Genomic DNA, 22179 nt, shown 5'->3' with positions numbered 1-22179 from the left:
TCCTCCCACTTCAATCTCCCAGGTAGCTGGGACTAGAAGTGCATGCCATCACGCCCGGCTGATGTATAAGTTAACTTAGAATTGACATCTTTATGAAGTTGAGTCATCCTATCCAAGAACATGTTTTTTAACTTGCTCAAGTCTTCTTTTGTGTCCTTGAAATAGTGTTTTCTTCACACAGATCTCAAATATTATAAACTTATATTTTATCTTTTTTGTTGCTATTTTAAGTGGGTCTCTTCCTCCATCTTATCTTCTAAAGGCTTATTTACATGAAAGTCACTGATTTCTACAAATTATATTTATGATCAACAACTTCAGTAATAATTATTTTATTATTTGCAGAGTTTTGGGGTTTTCTTGGGTTTTCAAGTAGTTGTACAATCATAATGTCTGTAAATAGTGCTAGTTTTACTTCTTCCTTTCCAATTTTTTAATTTCTCTCTCATGTGATTGCCTTGGCTGGTACTGCAGTACAGTATTTAAAAATAGTGCTGATAGTGGTATTTGTTTTCTGTTCTTGACTTGGGAGGGAACTCTTTATAGTGCTTCTCCATTAATCACTATACTGAGTTTTGGGCAGAAATATATACACACACATACATATATATATTTTCATGTTATGGAAGCATCTATCTTCTATCTATTCTTATTTTACTGAGTATCAGAACACTCATTTTCTCAAATGCTTCTGCCTCATCTATTAAGACAAACCAGTGATCCTTCCTTTGATATGAAAACACTGAATACTGAATACTGGAATAAATGCCCCCCTCCCCTTGTCAATAATTCTTTTTTAATGTCCTGGTGACTATTACTGTCAAATACTTTATTTAGGACTTTTGCATCCATATTCATAACTGAAACTGGTCTGTAGACTGTTTTGTATTAATTTTTGTTAGATTTTTTATCATTAACACTAATATGGAGAATACTCATCTTTTTTTAGGCTGTGGGGGTGGCTCACACCTGTAATCCCGATCACCTGAGGTCAGGAGTTCGAGACCAGCCTGGTCTACATGGTGAAACCCTGTCTCTACTAAAAATACAAAAATTAGCCAGGCGTGGTGGTGCACACCTGTAATGCCAGCTACTCAGGAAGCTGAGGCAGGAGAATTGCTTGAATCCAGGAGGCGGAGGTTGCAGTGAGACAAGATTGCATGATTACACTTCAGCCTGGGTGACATCTTCTCTCTAATCCTTTGTAATTCTTTCTTGACTTTGATTTCATTTTAATTTCCTAATTTCTACTCTGTGTTCCTGTGTGTTCTTCAGCATTTATTTGCCCTTTCTGCTCCTTCCCATTTTGTGATGGTTTTATTCCTCCCTTCTACTTCTTTCCTGAATTCTGACACCTCACATCTTACCACTTCCTGTTTTCTTCCCATATTCCTGCAGTTCTGGAATTTCTGCTCAAAGTGTTCCTTAGAGTGCTCGCAGTCCCAACCTTTTTGGCACCAGGGACCAGTTTCGTGGAAGACAATTTTTCCACAGGGGAATGGGAGATGATTTCAGGATGAAACTGTCCCACCTCAGATCATCAGGCATTAGTTAAGAGTCTCACAAGGAGCGCACAACCTAGATCCCTTACATGGGCAGTTCGCAATAGTGTTTGCGCTCCTATGAGAATCTAATGCTGTGGCTGATCTGACAGGAGGTGGGGCTCAGGCAGTAATACTCGCCCAGCCACCTGCCTGCCTGCCACCCACCTCCTGCTGTGCAGCCCAGTTCCTAATAGGCCACGAACCAGTACCAGTCCATGGCTCCAGGACTGGGGACCCCGGCCTTAGAATGACTGCCTTCTTACATTTGTATTTGTTGTTGTTGTTGTTGTTGTTGTTTAGTTCATGGTCAGATGTTTGCTCATAATTTTCATCTATTCTGTGGCAATATTATTTTGGTAAATGTTCTTCATCTATGAAGTTTTATTAAATTTTGTTAATGTTTTTTACCTTTTATCAGCACTGTGCTACTCTGTATTGATTACTCAGCAGAAAATGAGTTGTATGTTAACTGGCCCTGCTTTCTCAGCAGCCTCCTTCTGAAAGTGATTTTGCTGGTATTCTCTGAGCTATTCATGCTGTCTCCTCCATGTTCTATAGCTGTAGTTTTATGTAAGGAACCTATTTGCTAGTTCAAAATAAATTGCTTGTATTTACTGGCACTTCCTGAGATCTGCCACCTGAACTGTTTTATCATTTCTGTGACCTCACTGTACTTCCTGCATCTAGAGTTTCTGCTTCTTTTCATCCTTTCATTCCCAGATTGTGCAGCTGTTTGCTTGTTGCTTTGTAAAATACTCGATCTAGTTCCTTCTTCCAGGAGAAAAGGAGGGAAATTGCTATCTCGTATTACCAAATTCACACCAAAAGTCTCTACATGATTTTTTAAAAGAAAATTCTTTAAGTACAATTTGATACACAAAACAGACTTACTTTAAGAGTTCATCTCTTTCTGTCTTCCGCGCAAAAACTATATCACTGCATTTGTTCTGGAACCTGACCAGGATTTCAGTCAACTCATTGTAAAACTATAACCAAAGAACAAATACAAGTAATGAACAAGAACAATTTTTTAATCCAGAGAGTAATGTGATCTAAAGCTATTTTGTCAATGATAGTTAAAGCCGAAGAACTGAAATCTGCATCAGATACATTCATACAATTTACTAGGCCCAACAACTTAATATTAAATGTGATCCAAGATTCCTAGAGAAAATAAAAATAAAATCATTTTTACAGAACATTATCATCAAAAATGTAACAAGTTAAAAGTTTCATGATCATGAAAATCTTCCTAATTCCTAGAGAAAAGTCAATTACTTAATAACATTAAACCTATTTAAGTGGAAGGATTAGGTTTTCATATTCACTACAGAAATGCAAGCACACTTCAGAAACCCTTAAAAGAATTTCTAAAGGCTCTCCGGAGGGTTTTCTCAGCTTACCTATTTAAACAAAGCATTTTAAACCAAATTAAAACGGCATTTTACTATCCTATTTGGAAGGCTTTGCAGTATTTTCACCCTTTCTTCAGAAGGTTTTACATTTTACCTACTGTATTTGTATCAAGGTAACTTTATTCAGTGAGTATTATGAAGTTAAGTACCAAAAGGAATTATGCATCTGAAAAAACTTAAAAGTCACTGCTCCCTCAAAAACAAAGTAATTGGTAAAAAGAAATATAAGCAAATTCCCTAAACTTTTTAAAGGACAAGACAAGAAAGTACTTACATATTTAGCAAGCCCTCTTGACGCTTGGGCAGGCCACAGGTCTGTCCTCAGCAAACCACCACACAGAATATAAAAGTCATGCCCCCCACCTTTTCCATCACAAATCAGTCCCCAAATTAGTCAATACTCCTGTCCTCTCAAAATTCATCAGTCAACTTCCTATCCCTTAAAAAGGTGTCACTGACATCTCTGCTAATTCCTGCTACCTCGAATATTTATACCCCTTTTCTGCCAGTTGAAATATGCAATCCCATGAAATGTTGCCACCTTCATTAAGCTTTCTCCCTCCTATAACAAACTTCACAGAGACAATAGTGTTAAAGCTAAAATTCCAGGCAAAGAGTAATTTGGTTCAACTGGAAATACCATTTAACTCTCAAACTATACGTTCACATCTGTACTTGCTAGCTATGATTCCTTTTGCATGTACTTCATACCTTTGTGCCCTCCTTCAAATTAGCTACAAGTTCAACAAAGTTGTCATATGCAGTAGCTAAATTCTTCAAAACTTCTTCTCTTAAGTTAGCTTCATTATTAGATTGTTTCATTTTCGAGAATTCCTGATGTGAGACCTTGTTAAAAGAAAGATTTATGTATTTACATTTATAAAATATAGCTCATAACATTTGTATTGATCTTTTCCAATTATGAAAATCATATGTAATTAAATACATATCCAAAATTACTAGAATTACCTAGTATACTCTTTTGAAGTCTCATTATGCTTTAAATCTTTCTTAGGTAAAAATTTCAAAAATCCAATAGGAGTCAAAACAACCAATAATGACCATGGATTTCTATTAGTATATAACACTTGCAAAAAATATAACATGAAAATTATTTTACCTTTTGGAATATTTTATATCATATATAGATACAATATTTAGGAGTAGAAATGCAAGTTTAATTCTGCACGTTAACTATTAAAAGAGCAAAATTTCAAGTCTTTGTTAGTCCAAATTACCTATCTGTAAACACGAACACTAACTTCAAACTTCTCAACATACTTAGTTTGCATTATCTTTTAAAAAAATGACTGAAGTCTGTACGTATGTTAGCCATATAATTAAAGGTATCAGTAATTCCAACTAATTTCGATTTTCCTCCTATATGGAAAAAAACCAAAGCTATTAAAAACTTGGAACCATGAAAAATATCTGAAGTATCAAGCACTCCTAAGTAATATGCAACATTTTAGCCATAGAAATAACTTTGTTTCTGCAGGGCATGGTAGCTCACCCCTGTAATCCCAGCACTTTGGGAGGCTGAGGCGGAAGGATCACGAGGTCAGGAGATCCAGACCCTCCTGGCTAACACGGTGAAACCCCGTCTCTACTAAAAATACAAAAAATTAACCAGGCGTGGTGGCGGGCACCAGAGGCTGAGGCAGGAGAACGGCAGGAACCCGGGAGGCGGAGCTTGCAGTGAGCCAAGATCGTGCCACTGCACTCCAGCCTAGGTGACAAAGCGAGACTCCGTCTCAAAAAAAAGAAAAAAAAATGACTTTGTTTCATAGATATAAATAAAACTGATGTGCCAAGTTTAATTTTACAAAATACACATGTATTAAGTTCTACTCTTAACTACAGATATTCTCCAATGTCATTTTCCTAATTGAATATAGGTTTAGTCCAGACATATCTTTTCTGTAATTTTTAAAACATAGATCTTATTAAATATATAAATTTCACCTGAATATTTTTAAGAAGTCCCTCCTGTTTCTTTAGAGATTCTTGAACTTTAGTCGTAAGACCTCCATAGACTCGATCTAGTTCAGTAACAGAAAGAGCTTCTTCATTTATCACACCATCTTGAGCCAGAGCTGTCAAAAATTTGCTTGTCATGTCAAAATTCACAGATTTCAAGTCATTCTCCAGACCCTCTCTTTCCTTCTTTACTTCATCAAGATTTGACAATAAGGATTTTAAGACATTTACAACCTAAACAATAAAAGAGACACCTTAGTTTAACTGAAAAAAAAAAATTTCAAAAAGGAAATAATATATAAAGGTTCATTCGGGCTAAGAGAGAGATGGTTTCTCAGAGAGCCAAATATAAATTGAACGTCAGGTTTATATAGACAGACATTGTACCTTCAGTTGACTCAGATTAAAACAAAAGCAGCATTAATAACAATAGCAACAGCTACAATTTACTGAACTCTTATGTGTTAGGCACCATGCTAAACACTTCAGAAATATAATTTTATGTATTCCTTACAATACCGCATGGGGTATATATATTTATGACCCCTATTTCAAAGATAGGGATAATGAGTCTCAGAAAAATTAAGTGACACAGTTATACAGCTACCAAGGGGCAGAGGTGAAATTTGAGACCTAAGTCTGACTAATTACAAAACCAATCTCTTAGCCACTCTACACTATACTCCCTCCCGACCATGGCTGTGAAGCAGGGGAAGGTATGATTTTGTAGGTAAGTAGATATCCTATTTTGCCTAGAGAGACTGAGAGAGACATAGAGAAATAGAGGTGAACATAGAAATACAGACAGTTATGAAGCAAGCATGGTAGATGGAGAAAGAAATAGAGAAAGATACAGATATAAACCTATATACCACACATCTATTTTATACACTGGGAGAGGAAGAAGGTAAGAGGGTTCTTGTGCCTCTCTTCAAATATCATTAAGAGTTTTAGGCCAGATGTAGAGGTTCGAGCCTGCAGTCCCAGCACTTCAGGAGGATCACCTGAGCCTAGGAGTTCGAGACCAGCCTAGGCAACAAAGTGAGACCCCATTTCTACATTTAAAAAAAAAAAAAAAACTAGCTGGGCGCAATGGTGTGCCCTGCAGTCACAGCTACTTCAGAGGCTGAGACAGGAGGATTGCTTCAGCCCAAGGGATCAAGGCTGCAGTGAGCCATGATCATGCCACTACACTCCAGCCTGGGTGACAGAGAGAAACCCTGTCTCAAAACAAAACACAAAAACAAAATAGAGATTTATTTCTTGTATTCAGTCAAGACACTCTCTGACCTATACCCACATGATTCATAAACACCCCTTCATATTAATAGTGTTCAAGCACCTTCTAATGAGCACTTTCAAGTTGCCCCTTTCACTCATCTCTTCATACTTTGCTAGGACCACCACGAAAAGCATCAACCCAATCTCCCTATTCTGCTTGCCCCAATGATGCTCATAGAAAGAAAACTGGAGGAAAGACAAAGGAAGAAGAGGGCACCATGAGCCCTGTCTCCACCCGTCTTTCTCATTACCAGCAGCAATTCCAATTCCCATGGATCCCCCTACCAACTGACTGTTTCTAAAAATTCCTATCCTACTCTTCCTTCCACAGTCTTAGTTAGCTCCTTAATAGGAATGTTCAATGTGACATCCCTTTGTGAAGACCAGAGACTCGAGGTTTCTTCTAAATGTAGGTGAATTTCCTTTTTGGCCTCATTTACACCCGTATCTCCTAAATATCCTAATTTTAAAACGGAAGGAAGTGAAAGGAAAAGAAGGGGAAGGGAAAGGAAGAGAAGGGGGAGGGGGAGAAGAGAGGAAGGAACGGGGAAGGGAAGGAGAAAGGGAGTGAGAGAAAGAAGAGGGTACAGGGGAGAAGGCTGTGGAAAGAGAAACATGATTCCTAGAAAACATCAAACCACAGAAACTAAAAGGAAGGAGGAAGAGAAAAAATCATACCTGGGTGGATATGGCAAAGTCTGTTTAAAGACCTAGTAGAACTTGATATTAGATGATGTGAGTAAAAATTTTCTTCCACGTGACTTCCAGGATATATTATTAAATGAAAAAAAAAAGGGTACAAAGGCATATCTAGTATACTGCAATTTGAGTGAGAGAGAAGGAAAATCAGAAAATAAATATACACATATATAATATCTATATATGTATATGTATGTATTCATAATTTTGGGGGGGTTTTATTTGTTGTTGTTCTTGCAAAAAGAAAATCAGTAACGACAAACCAGAAACTAACAAATATGGTTACTTACAGGAAATATACAGGAAAGAAGTAGAAGGAAAAGGAATGAGGCTTTCTGCATGTAACTTTTGAATCATGAACATTTACACACTCAAAAAACAAGATTAAGTCAAAACCTGAATAAGGAAACAAATGAACTAATGGTCTATCAAAGTGAAACATAATTACATAGAAAAAAAGTAATTACATAGGGAAAAAAAAAAAAACACTTCAACTCTGACTATACTCCCCTAGAGACCATAAAGGACTTAGTTACTGTGCAATCAAGGACAGGTTACTACTTAGAAAATCCAAGTTTCTCAACTGCAAAATGAGCATAATAGTACCTATGTCAGCATTGTTGTGAAGACTGAGATAATCTATATAAAGTGCTCAACATAACTTCTAACAAAGGGTAAGTATTCAATCACATTACCTAGATTAGGAAGAAAAGCTAACCGCAACTTCCATGGTATCTAACCAGACGGATACAGAAGCTTTCTAACCAGATGCTACAGAGGGCCAAATAGTTAATAAATCCTGTGATATTCAAAAATGCAATAATTCTAACTTTCTGGAAAAAAAAATGCCATTTCAAACAACCAATTTATGAACAAACTTGTGGACTACCACACAAAGATAGAGATCCCTTGTATTATGAACATCTTTTTAAAAAATTTCATATGCAGTATACTAGTTTAACATAATTCAGACTATATGACACTGGCCTCATTTTAACAGAGTAAATGAAGTAGAAAATGAATTAAACTGCTTCCACAAATGACCAAGATAATAAGAAAACCACTGCCTACATTTTCTTATAAATTCAAATTTGAGGTTTAACATGTTATCAAAGTATATAAATAATTAGAATCCTAGGGTATTTATTTCTTACATACAGCTCCAGCTATCTTTCAACTGCAATTAAATGTATCCCTTTATTAAGTTAGGCTGCCAGTGATGATCATTCAAACAAATACTTTTTGTTTTGGGTACCGTTCTAGATGCTATGGACACAACTACTAACAAAAACAGTCTTTTCCTTCATTTGGGCACCAGAGAGGATTAAATAAATATGCAAAGGGGAGGATTAAACAAATACACAAAAATAGAATAATGTGGGTAGACAATGACAAAGATGGAGAAGAGGTGACATCTGAGACTAATGAAAAAGCGGTAATAGCCACGGAAATGGGAAGAAAGCCCTGCACAGAAGGAAACGCAAATGTAAAAGTCCTGTGGCAGGCACAAGCTTGGCACGATCAAAGGAAAGAAAAAAAGGCCACTCTGGCTAAAGCATAGTAAACAAAAGGCAGAACAGCAGATGAGGTCAAACAGAATGGCAGGAAAGGCATCACCTAGGTTGTCAATATATTGTCTTTTAGATCAGAAACTTACAAATTTTTTTGGTAAAGGACCAAACAGAAAATATTTTTGCCTCAGTAGGCCATACTCTCTGTTGCAGCTCTTTAACTCTGCTTTGCAGAGTGAAAGACAATGTGTAAATGAATGAGCGCAGCTATGTTTCAACAAAAATGTATTAACAAACACTGAAATCTGAATTTTATATAAAGCCCATATATTAAAACATTCTTTTGATTTTTTTCCAGCCATTTAAAAAATGAAGTAGAAAGTTTTACATTTTTTTAAATGAGTTTTACATTTAAAAAATGTAAAACTCATTCTTAGCTCATAGGCCATACAAAGAGAAGAGGCAGGCTGGATTTGGCCCACAAGCCAGTTTCCTGACCCCAGTTTTAGATTTAAAACCCTCTGTAGCATTTAACAGCACCAAGTACAATATGAGACATAAGAAATGCCCTCAATGGGCTGGGAGCAGTGGTTCATGCCTGTAATCCCAGCACTTTGGGAGGCCAAGGCGGGTGGATCATGAAGTCAAAAGATCGAGACCATCCTGGCCAACATGGTGAAACCCCGTCTCTACTAAAAATACAAAAATTAGCTGGGCATGGTGGTGCACACCTGTAGTCCCAACTACTCGGGAGGCTGGGCAGAACTGTTTGAACCCAGAAGGCAGAGGTTGCAGTGAGCCAAAATTGCACCACTGCACTCCAGCCTGGGTGACAGAGTAAGACTCCATCTCAGAAAAGAAAAGAAAAGAAAAAAGAAAAAGAGCTACTCGGGAGGTTAGGCAGGAGAATTGCTTGAACCCAGGAGGCAGAGGTTGCAGTGAGCCAAGATTGCGCCACTCCACTCCAGCCTGGGTGACAGAGTAAGACTCCATCGCAAAAAAAAAGAAAAGAAAAGAAAGAAAGGAAAGGAAAGAAAGAAAAGAAAAGAAAAGAAAAGAAAAGAAAAGAAAAGAAAAGAAAAAAGAAAAAAGAAAAGAGAAATGCCCTCAAAGAAATCTTCTATTTTACTTTTATAACCTTGTCATTTTATTTTCAGAAAAGGCAAATAAGCAACTATCTCTACAGCAACGAAAGCAGAAACTTGATACATTTACTCTACACTAAAGGTAACCTAGAGGAGTTTTTTTGTCTCTTTATGTTAGGGACCAAGGTGCTCAGCACAGTTCTGGAATAGTAGGCCTTCAAAAAACACTTGGTGAGTAAATAAATAAACAGATTCCAGCCATTCTCAGTATGTCTATAAACTTTCTGTCATGAGAAATCAGGAGTAAAAGCTGTGTTTGCAGATCCTCCACTAGTCTGTGAATCCAAAGAAGGCACTCCTCTGGGAGGGCACACAGTTTTAAACAGTTCTCTTTATGCTGTACCTCTAAGGAGGTAAAGGGTTTTTTTTAAAGATCGCACCCCCCATTACTCCCAGCAGATGTAACACTTTGAGTGTAACTGAACATCATCCTTGTGCAAAAAAAGATGTTCCTTCCTCTGGCTAGATTCAGCCCCATATACATTAGGGCCAAGGCTTGGCCAGCCAACCACAGACAAGACTTCAGGCCGCAGTAGATCATAGGCAACCAATCACAAGCAGTGATCCTAGGTATTTAATACAAAAATTTTTAAATACAGATTACCACTAGTCTGCAAAATTTTTTAGAGTATCTCAATATGTAAAACCAGATGCCTGAAGAGACTGAAAATAAGTAACTAGACAGTAGGCTTCTTCACAATAAAAGAAAAAAACAGCCCTACCATCAAGCTTGGACTTTTTAATAAAACGTGTACATTGCATCACTCTAATCAGCAATCAAAAAACTCAGTTTTTATCATAAAAATTCTGGCTAAAATGTGTCATCAACTATTATGACAACCATCTGAAATAGCTTTGATAAACCTGATGCTTGCCTTATTTGATAAAGGCATATGACAAATGAATATACAGAGAGTACTGTAATTTTTGTGGTTCCCTGTCAAGAAAATCTAGCTTCCATAAAATTACTTCATATTAACTACAAAAGTTCCTTTCTCCTGTGTAACACAACTAAGGATTAATAAAACTGATACAACTGAATAAAATATTAACAAATCAGTGCATACTAATGCAAATTTTGCTTAGCACAAACCATTTTTGCTTTTCTACTGAAAGCAGAAGAATCAAGGGATGAAAGCCACATAATTGAGTCATGTACAAGACACCAAAAAGAATACAAAGAGAGTACTAAACAGAGATGTTTTTCTAAAATAAAAAAGGTACCAGAATTTATTGCTATTCCAAGGGTCTGCAGTTTCTTCTTCGGGTTCTTTGTTCTTCACAAGTTAACCTTCTGACCACCTCCCTTTTCTCCCCTACGTCCTCAAAGCAACTAACTCATATTCCTTGTTCCATTGGGTTCCCCTGTTAGATTCAGGTTCAATGCACATTCAACTATGTAGCTTTCTCTTCCCTCTGAGAGGTGCCCAGTACCTGTGCATTTACCCTACACTAAAGGTAACCCAGAGGAGTTTTTTGTCTCTTCATGTTAGGGACTAAGGTGCTCAGCACTGTTCTGGAATAGTAGGCCTTCAAACACTTGGTGAATAAATAGATAGATTCCAGCCATTCTCAACATGTCTATAAACCTTCTGTCATGAGAAATCAGGAGTAAAAGCTGTGTGTGCAGATCCTCTGTACCTCTGATAACTCTCTAGACACAGCCACTACTCACTCAGCCCTTCTCTGATCCTACACGTTTACTTTTTCTGCCTATCCACTCTGTTCTCGTAATGCGCCAATCTCTTAAGAAGCCTCTGAAGAGAACTGCTTCAAATTACTGAAATTTAAGTACTTCATCTAAATCCCCATAACATACTTCCTATACTTTCCCTGTGACATTTTTAAACTTCTTCCCTATATTACAGTCATCCTTGTACATGACTAATATTCCACAATGGACCATAAATTGAGGGTAAAGCCTGTGTATAATTCATATGTTAATTTTCCAATGTACCCACCATAGTGCCTTACACAGAGCAGATATCCAGTAGGTCTTGGAATAAATATATGAAATATATAAAATGCTTCTATGGAAAGACAAATAAAGAATGAAACTAATACTTTTCAGAACTTACTATCCCAGGAAATTCACTTTTTTCAAGAAGTTTTCAGCAGTATTTCTTGCCCTTTGGCTTGTTTTCCTGTGCAGAGATTTGGGACCTCTATCTTATTCTACTAACTTACCCTACCTCCAGTGATAGGCCATTAAATTATACTTGCACTTTCTCTTCTTTTAGGACTTTCCAAATCAGATGCCCTACTATTCGATTTTCTCTTTCCTGCCATCAGTAGAAACACCATGATGGTGCTATCCATTTATTAACATGCACACCTTGTCAATCTTCATTTCAAAGGTAGTCCCAGTGAAACAAGGTGGAAGGGAGTACAGAATAATGTAAGAAATAAAGAATTTGTGCATCCGGCCATACCCAGTCCTTTCATTTCAGGAAATTTCTATACTTCCAAGTTTCTCTCTTTTATAAAACCCGAATTAAATAATGTTGACCTGTGAAGTATCTAAAATTTAGTTCAAAAAAGGGCATTCAATAAATGGAAGTTACTATTATAGGATAGTTAATATTAGTATTATTATCTATTACACAGTCTATATACTACTTTAAATATAACAACCCCAATTTATTTCTGCATTTTTTTAAAGATGACAATAAGAAAATTAGCAGTTCTTTATATAAAATGGCTTGAATGTGGTTTTCTTAAGCAGATGACAACCCACATCAAAATGCCCTTCTTACCTCACTGCCCTGCATGGTCTTTGCTGGATTAGCAGAAGGGATGGCAGCATTCAGCTCAGGCTCTGGCTTACACAAAAGCACGATGGTGTCACGATGAGACTGGTAACATTCTTTCACTTGTCCATCTGCTTGCACAGCTTTATCTAAAACTGTTCTGAAGTTGGTTCCCTCTGGGAGAAAATAAAAGTTTCGAGAGCATAGAAGTGATTCTAACAGCAACGTTTATAGGCTGGTCATATGTTGAGTTCTAGTCTCCAACTTTACTTATCTTCCCCGTCTATAGACCCCTATTCACTTAATAATAAAAACAGCTCCTAATAGTCTTTGCATTCTCGTTTTTGGAAAGACGACAAAATCACTTATAAAACCAAAAGCATAGCTATACCTTAAAATATACTTAGTAGTTACTATCTGCCAAATAAAAGCTAATTAATATTAATCTTTTCCTACAACTCATGAATGTAGGAAGAAATCATTCTCTCCAAAAATTGGTCCATTTATTTTAAAAGTACTCCTCTCTCAAAAGAGCAATGTGACTTAAAAAAAAAAAAAAAAAAAAAAAAAAAGAAGATTTATTTTTAGAAATATCTCAATAATATACAAACTTTTTACAAAGATAAGTAAAACTAATTTGCAGCCACCATGAAGACAGCATTTATCTCAGCTAGCACAAAATTTTAATAATCCAAGTCTTAAGCAGCATAAATTTGGCCTCAAAATAACTTAAAGCTCTTTTTTTTTTTTTTTTTACCACCCAGGATTCACTACTAAATGAAAAAAAATTACAAAACCATAAATGCAATATGCCCTCATTTATGTTTTTTAAATATGCGCAGGGGCCAGGCATGGTGATTCAAGCCTATAATCTCATCAGTTTGGGAGGTGGAGGCAGGTGGATCACTTCAGCCCAGGAGCTCAAGACAAGCCAGGGCAACATGGTAAAACCTCATCTCTGCAAAAAATACAAAACAAAAATTAGCCAGGCGTGGTAGCATGTGTCTATAGTGTCAGCTACTCAGGAGGCTGAGGTAGAAGCATTGCTTGAGCCCTGGAGGTTGGGGCTGCAATGACCTATGATCCTGCAGCCTGGAGTGACCTATGTCACTCCAGCCTGAGTGACAGAGTGAGACCTTGTCTCAAAAAAATAAATAAATAAAATAAAATATGCACAGAGCTTGGAATAGAAAATGAAAATTGGAGGATCATTTTAATTTTCACTTTATACCCTTCTTAAGAATCTGTACTTCTGAAAATGGGCAGATTACTTTTGTGAACTTTTAAAATCTTTATACTAAAACTGAGGAAAAACAATTTCAGTAAAAATCAATTTACAACTGAGCCTAATTTAATCAAGCAAAAATGTGGGTCCAAATTGGGAATTTATTTAAATGAAAGTCATTTATACCCATTTTTACCTGCTCTTAAAGGCTTATACAGTTCATTGGATGGTGTCCTTTGCCAGCGTTCCTTAAATTTTGCTCTTAAATCATTATCAGTTGCTTCTTCTTCATCCAACAACCTTAATGACTTTAAACAGAAGCAAAAAGAACCCTGAAATGTCATTTCTGGTATAAAAAATGTAAAGCATTAAACAAATGTTCATACACAATATAAGTGAGAATTTGGTGAGACGGGAATACTAGGTTAGAATATAAATCGACTTTTTTCTTGCAGACATCTAAGTTATAATGCATTCAGCAAAAAGTCTTATAAATTTAAGGCTGAATTAGCTATTACCTTTCTCAGTTAAAAAAAAAAAAGGAAAAATAAATAAGAGACTATTTACATCCATACACCAATTTAAAGAAAGTTTTAAGATTAAAATAAATAGAAGCCATAAATAAAACAAAGGGGAAAACTGATCAATTACATGAAAATAAAAGATTTAGACTTCCATTCCAATACAATAAACAGAAAATTATGTTTACATATTTTTAAATGCCTTTTTAATGCATAGATAAGATGACAGGATAGTAGGGGGCCAGAAACACAAGAAAATACTAATCTACCAGTAGACACTGTGCTAGCACCAGCAATATATGACAATTCCTGATAGCTCAGGACAAAGAATAGCAAACTTCTGTCAAACACCACAGAGTAAATATTTTAGGCTTTGTGGGCCACAGTCTATGTCACACAGAATTCTTCTTTTTGACAATGCTCTAAAAAAGATAAAAATTATCCTTAACTACAAAAGCAGGCAACAAGCCAGCATTTGGCCCACCATCCATAGTTCACCAGCTGTGTAGTTCACCATTGGCTTGGATTGTGAATTTAGAACATGGAAAGTCAACAAGAAACACAGGTAGGGACAATAAAAGGTGGCAGGTCAGATCAAAAGCACTCTCTACCTTCAAACCAGTATACTTCCAAATAGGTGATTCTCAGTGGACGAATCTTTAAAACAGAAAACTGCCTTACAGAAGAAAACATGCCTATCTGAAGAAGTATTATCTGAGATTCCAGATCAAAAGCCTGAACTTGGGACTAGAAACCACACTATCTGTGTGACACAAAGTCCTAAGGTAAATTACTACTATAATTAAAAGATTATAAAAGAAAGGAAAAAACCTCTTAAGTTTAAGGAGGTGCCAGGTATATAATGCCTTTTTATGGCAGAAGCGAACACAAATCCTTTCTAGAATTCACCTTAAACCTAGATCTCAATGAATTCCCACAAATAAATTACAGGAAATATGAATGCACAATCAAAACTCACTGAGCACTAAATTTGTTAAAACTCTCCTAGTTTTAACAAATGTGCCGTGACAGCATAAGATTTTAACTTTCAGAGAAGCTAGGTGAAAAATACACAGGAACCTTCTACACTAAATTTGCAAAGTCTCTGTAAATCTGAAACTATTTTTTAAAGTTTTAAAGTAAAAAACAGTAACAAAAAAACTGAACACAAGAGAAAACAAGTCACCATAAGCAAGAATCAGCAAAAACTACAAATCATAGAATCAAACCCACAAAAACTACAGATATTGGAATTACAAGATAAATAATATAAAATAAATATATTTAATATATTTTAAGAAATTAGGGATAAATTAAAGGGTTTAACCTTCCAGGTTAAGACAAATTAAATTAAAAAGAAAAATCTTGCTACATGCTATTTACAAATGACACACCATAAGGGCATACGAGTTGAAGGGCAAAGACACTACAAGAAAACTACAAACCAGTATCTCTTATGAATATAAACACAGTATCTTTAACACAATACTATCAATCCAAATCCAGCAGCACATTATAAGGATTATATACCATGACAAGTAGGATGTCCCAGGAATGCAAAAGTGATTCATACCTGAAAATCAATTAATAGAATATTCCACATCAGTAGAATGAAGGAAAAACCATATGATCATCTTAAGAGATGCAGAAAAAATATTTGACAAAATCCAACACTCATAACCAAAAAACCTCAACAAACTAGAAGGGAACGTCCTTAACCTCATAAAGGCCATCTATGAAAATCCCACAACTAACATACTTAATAGTGAAACACTGGAAGCTTCCCGCCTAAGATTAAGAACAAGACAAGAATGTCCACTCTCACCATTCCAACACTGTCACAGTCCAACTCACCAGTCCAACACCGCACTGGCCAGGGCAATTAGACTACGACAACAACAAAAAGGCATCCAAATTGAAAAGGAAGTTGTAACACTACCTCTACTTGCAGATGATATGACCTTATATATAGAAAATCCTAAATAATCCACACAAAAAACTATTAGAAATAATAAATTCAGCAAAGTTGCAGATTAAACCAGCTGCATTTCTATACTCTACCAATGAACAATCCAAAAAGGAAATTAGACAATTCCATTTACAATAACATCAAAAAAGAATAAAATACTTACGAATAAGTTTAACCAGAGAGGGAGAAGACATTTACACTGAAAATTACAAAACAATGTTGAGAAAAAAGACCTAAAAAACTGGAAAGACTTCCTGGGTTCATGAATTGGAAAACTTGATATTGTTAAGACTGGCAATTCTCTCCAAATTGATCTAAAGATTCAATGCAATCTTTAACAACCTTCTAAGTGTTTATTTTTGCAGAAATCAGCAAGCTGATCCTAAAATTCATATGGAATGGCAACAGACTGCAAACAGACAAAACAATCTTGCAAAAAAAGAGAAAAGTTGCAGGACTTATACCTGTTTCAAAACTTACTACACAGCTACCTTAGTAAAAACAATGTGGTAATGGCCTAAGTATAGACATATAAATCAAGCGATTTTCCAGGAAGGTGCCAAGACCATTCTCTTCAATAAATGGTGCTGGAAAAAAATGAATAACTAAACACAAAAAAAGAAGTTGGGCCCTTACCTCACATCACATACAAGATTTAATTCAAAAGGAATTAAACTCCTAAACCTAAGAGTTAAAACTGTAAAACTCGGCCAGGTGCAGTGGCTCACGCCTGTAATCCCAGCACTCTGGGAGGCTGAAGCGGGCGTATCACGAGGTCAGGAAATCGAGACCATCGTGAAACCCCATCTCTACTAAAAATATAAAAAATTAGCCAGTCGCGGTGGCGGGCGCCTGTAGTCCCAGCTACTTGGGAGGCTGAGGCAGGAGAATAGCGTGAACTCGGGAGGCGGATTTTGCAGTGAGCCGAGACCGTGCCACTGTACTCCAGCCTGGGTGACAGAGCGAGACTCTGTCTCAAAACAAACAAACAAACAAAAAGACTGTAAAACTTAGCCGGACAAAATGGCTCACGCCTGTAATCCCGGCACTTTGTGAGGCCGAGGCAGGCGGATCATCTTAGGTCAGGAATTCCGAGACCAGCCTGACCAATATGGTGAAACCCTGTCTCTACTAAAAAATACAAATTTAGCTGGGTGTGTTGGCACATGCCTGTAATCTCAGCTACTTGGGAGCCTCAGGCAGGAGAATTGATGGGAGGAGGCAGCTGCAGTGAGCCAGATCTCGCCACTGCACTCCAGCCTGGGCAATAAGAGCGAAACTCTATCTCAAAAAAAAAAAAAAAAAAAAAAAAAAACTATAAAACTATAAAAGAACAAATAAAGATAAGTCTTCATAAATTTTTGGCAATGAAATCCTAAATATAACACCAAAAGCACAAGCAACAAAGAGACAGATAAACTATTGTATCAAAAGAACTTTCCTCCATCAAAAAAAATACTATCAAGAGAATGAAAAGACAACCCACAGAATGGGGGAAAATATTTGTTAATCATATATATAATAAGGTCTAGTATCCAAAATATATAAAGAGCTTTTATAATTCAACAACAAAAAGACAACCCAATTTTTAAAAGGGCCAAAGACTCAGACATTTCTCCAAAGAAGGCACATAAATGGCAACCAAGCACATGAAAAGAAGCTCAGCATCACTGATCATTAGGAAAATGCAAACCACCACCACAATTATTGTATTGAATTGTATTGAATACCACTTCACACACATTAGGGTGGCTGTACTTTTTTTTAATGGACAATTATAAGGGTTGGTAAGGATATAGACAAACTGGAACCCTCACACACTGCTGGTAGAAATGTAAAATAGTCCAACTACTGTGGTAAAGAGTTTGATAGTTCCTCAAAAGCTAAACTTAAACCCACCAAATGACTCAGCAACTGTGCTCCAGGTATATGCCCAAGAAAATTAAAAACAGACATTGAAACAAAAACTTGTACACATATAGCAGCATTACAGTAGTCTCCCCCTTATCCATGGTTTTGCTTTCTGCAGTTTCAGCTACCCGAGTTCAACCATGGTCTGAAAATATTAAATGAAAAATCTCAGAAATAAACAGTTCACAAGTTTTAAATTGTACATAGTTCTGAACAGTGTAATGAAATCTCTTGCGCCTGCTCCTCCTGCCTGGGTTATTAAGCATCCCTTCATCAAGTGTATCTGCGCTGTATATACTATCTGCCAGTTAGTCACTTAGAAGCCATCTTGAATATCAGATTTAAAAAAACAAAAAATACTAAGGTTCACTACTATCCAAAGTTTAAGGCCTCCACTGGGGGTCATGGGACACATCCCCGGCAGATAAGGTGGGGACTACTATATGTGGAATTGTCAAAAAGTGGAAACAACCCACATATCCATCAGCTGAGGAAAGGATAAACAAAATACGGTTTAAGAATACAACGGAATATTATTTAGTCACAAAAAGAAATGAAGGACTGATACATGCTACAACATGGATGAACCGTAAAAACATTATGCTAAGTTAAAAAAGCCAAACTCAAAAGACCGCATATTGTATGATTCCACTTATATGAAATGTCCAGAAGACATTTCAATAAATCCACAGAGACAAAAACTAAATTAGTGTTTGGCAAGGGCAGGGGAAAGGGAGAACGAGAAGAGACTGTTTACGGGTGCAGGATTTCTTCTAGGGGGATGATACTCACACAACACTGCAAATAAACTGAAAACCACTGAAACATACACTTTGAGGAAATTAATGGAAAATTTACGTTATGTGAATTTTACCAAAAAAAAACCTACATGCAGTTGTAAGATAAATATAGATGAGTTTTTAAAACGAGGAATTAGAAATCTTAGAAATGAAAAAGATCAATGAAATTAACAACAAAACCACTCAATAGAATGGCTTAAGAATGTTAAAAAACACAGCTGAATAGCCTATTAATGAGCTGGAAGGCTGGCCTAAGACAGTCTCCCTGAAAGAAGAACAAGAACACAAACAGGAAATGTTAAAGATAATGTTAAGTGATATGTAGACCTGATACTATCAATCTAAAGAAATTCATGAGGAGATTGTGGAAAGAATGGACAAAAAGGAATGAACAAACAGAATCCATGGATAGGGATCTAAGATTTAAAGATCCTAAGTATGATAAATTATTATTTTTTAAAAAAACTAGTGAACATTTCAAATTTATAAAAATCAAGACCAAAACAAAATTTCTAAAAGCTACCAGAGATGAACACTCAAAAAGAGTATCAGCTTTACAACTTAAATTGACAACTTACTTAAAAATCAGACTCTCCAAGTACAAGTGACAGAATAACACACACAAGGCTGTTAGGAACATCAAGTAAGATAAATAAAAGTACCTCACATTAAGTTAGACAACAGACTTGTGCATAAACACTAATGTGAGGTTTTTTTATGTTTTCATATTTCTAAAGATGCTTCTCACAATTGACACATTAGACAATGTTCCTATTAAAAAAATTTACAAAACCAAACATACATATTCAATTAATAGCAACTTAAAAGGAAATACAGTTAATATTTCTATAACTACTAAGTAGTACACACAAATTCCACTTCACAACTATCTTATTGGCTAACTACTATTAACCCTATTTTTTTGGATGATCAACTGAAACATGAAGATATTAAGTACTGTACCCCAAGTCACAGGTAGGTTTAAGAGCTGGGAATCAAATCCAAATACAACTCTACATTCTGAGTCCTTAACCAATGAATTATGTGTAAACTACCAACTATTAAATGATGATTTACTCTTACTTCTATTTGCTAAATGTCCCAAGACTGCTTTTCATTTGATGTGCTATGCCTGCATTTCTTAGTGTTTGTCTCCTCCCTCACTATCAGACAATTACTTCTTGCTGCTGCCACTTGCATGTGGTCTTATACAATACTCTCCACTTTCTTCTCCCTATGGCTAATAAAGAAATTATTAGACATAATTTTAAAAAGGACATTAGAAAAATGTCCTTTCAGTGAAACACCAGATCACATGTTTCTTTACTCACAAATCAACAAATTTTAAAGAACTATAAGGCACAACAGTGTTTGTCAAATTTTAATAGGCACACACAAATTACTTGGGAATCTTGTTAAAATTCAGATCCTGATACAGTCGGTCTGACATGGGGCCTGAGATTCTGCATTTCTATCAAGTACAACACAGAAAAGCTTTAGTACTGAAGTACGTAATACCAATTATGTTTTCTTTAGTTTTTCTGTTTATTGAATGTGTCTACACAAATAAGGTTGGTGAATGTTAACTGTATAATTAATATAGAACCCCTCATAAATAGCAGCTTTCTCAAGTAAACAACGTAGTAAATTTCCACCTTAACCTTTTTCAAAAGCTGATTTGGATTGAAAGGTGAGTAACAATCACTATCTCATCATCATAACAGTTAAAGTAACTGCAATACACCATCATCATTAAAGGAATATAATAGTAATAATAGCTGTAACTTATTAAAGCATATCCTATAGTCCAAAGGCTAGGCATCTTACTGTTCTAGCTTAATTATCTAAATAACCCTGGGAGGTAAATATTCTCATCCACAAGACTCACACTCTCTCAAGTACTCTGCCCCTACCCCAAAGTACTTGGAAATGGTATAAATACAATATCCTCTGAAAGTTAACTGAAATTCAAAATATCATAGATTAAAGCATTGATAAGTCATCTAAAATAGATAACATGACTCCTAAACTGGCAAAAGCCCATATAACCAGTGAAATGTATTTTTGCTAAGGAAAGAAACTTTATCAATTAGGGAGAAGAGGTGAAAGCACTATAAAAAGAGAATAACACTGGCAAACAGTTAGCTTTAGCCAAAAAAACTATAAATAATATTTCACTCCTACTAATAAAATGCCATCTCTACTGGAAAATGGATGCAGTTGCCTTATAAAACATCTGATGGCCTAACTTCCTTTGTCTAATTTCCATGATTACCAAGAAAGTTGATCTGCCTATGTATAAAATAAGTCAGTAATTACAAAGACTGAACAGTTTGTATAATAGTTAATTTCTCTTGGTATACTAGTTTTACACAGTGGTCATTTGAGTTTCATTAATGTGTACTTACTTACCCTTAAGATACGAATGAAACCCATTCTCACTCAACCAGAATTTCTCTTATGCTAAAGAGAAGGCTCTGGGCCACAGTAAATTCACCAAAGTGATGAATACTAACTACACTGTGAACACTAGCATGAGGAAGTCTCCAGGCCCAATCCCTGCTGGACATCAAGGGATCACAGTGTTTATACTTGAAAAGCAAATCTTATAAAACACACCTCATCTAGGATTTCTCTATTTCGTTGCAGTAATTCAGGCAGCTCTTTAATCAACTGATCAACAGTCTGGATGCCTCCCTGTTCAATCACAGATCTGGATTTAGTCAATATAGACTGAGGTACAGTGTCTCCAGACACATCTTCAATTGCTGCTGGAAGATTAAGGGAAGCTAGCACCCTGAAAAAATGAGATACTATGTTATGTTGAAGTCTAAAACAATTTAAAATAACTCCTCATCAATATTTACTTTATTTAATATTCTATAACCAAATCAACAGCAATGGAGTTAGCACCCAGAAAAACTAGATAAGCCCTATCAATGAAAAACAAAGCAAAGATTAACAGAAAAACAACAACAAAAAAAATCAGTGATTGATGAAATTAAACCAAAATCATTAAAAAAATTAAGTTCACAATTCAGAATTAAAAGCCAAAAAATAGGCTGGTGCAGTGGCTCACACCTGTAATCCCAGCACTTTCGGATGCCAAGGCAGGCAGATCACCTGAGGTCAGGAATTCGAGACCAGCCTGGCCAACATGGTGAAATCCCGTCTCTAATAAAAATACAAAAATTAGTCAGGCGTAGTGGTGGGCACCTATAATCCCAGCTACTTCGGAGGCTGAGGCACGAGAATCACCTGAAGCCAGGAGGCGAAGGTTGCAGTGAGCTGAGATCTCACCACTGCACTCCAGCCTGGGCAACAGAGTGAGACACCGTCTCGGAAAAAAAAAAAAAAAAAAAAAAAGCCAAAAAATAAAAACTATGACCGCATTAAAATATATTAGGTATCATTGGTTTACAGTTCAA

The 22179-nt window shown here is 36.0% G+C and overlaps 1 protein-coding gene across 1 annotated transcript in view; it reads right to left on the bottom strand.

Moving 5' to 3' along the window:
* PDCD6IP (programmed cell death 6 interacting protein) overlaps nt 1-22179 on the bottom strand; it is a 71468-nt gene that overhangs the window by 8234 nt on the left and 41055 nt on the right. The window contains exons 10-15 of the mRNA XM_008009430.3: nt 21371-21548; nt 13747-13858; nt 12332-12501; nt 4925-5173; nt 3671-3805; nt 2436-2530 (exon numbers count right to left, since the gene is read on the bottom strand). Of these exons, the coding sequence (XP_008007621.1) occupies nt 2436-2530; nt 3671-3805; nt 4925-5173; nt 12332-12501; nt 13747-13858; nt 21371-21548 (939 nt within the window). The remainder of the gene's footprint in view (nt 1-2435; nt 2531-3670; nt 3806-4924; nt 5174-12331; nt 12502-13746; nt 13859-21370; nt 21549-22179) is intronic.

This window comes from Chlorocebus sabaeus, chromosome 15 (genome assembly GCF_047675955.1).
Source record: "Chlorocebus sabaeus isolate Y175 chromosome 15, mChlSab1.0.hap1, whole genome shotgun sequence".
NCBI classification, from domain to species: Eukaryota; Metazoa; Chordata; class Mammalia; order Primates; family Cercopithecidae; genus Chlorocebus; species Chlorocebus sabaeus.
Note: the sequence above shows the minus strand (reverse complement) of the source record. Positions and strands in the feature narration are given on the sequence as shown.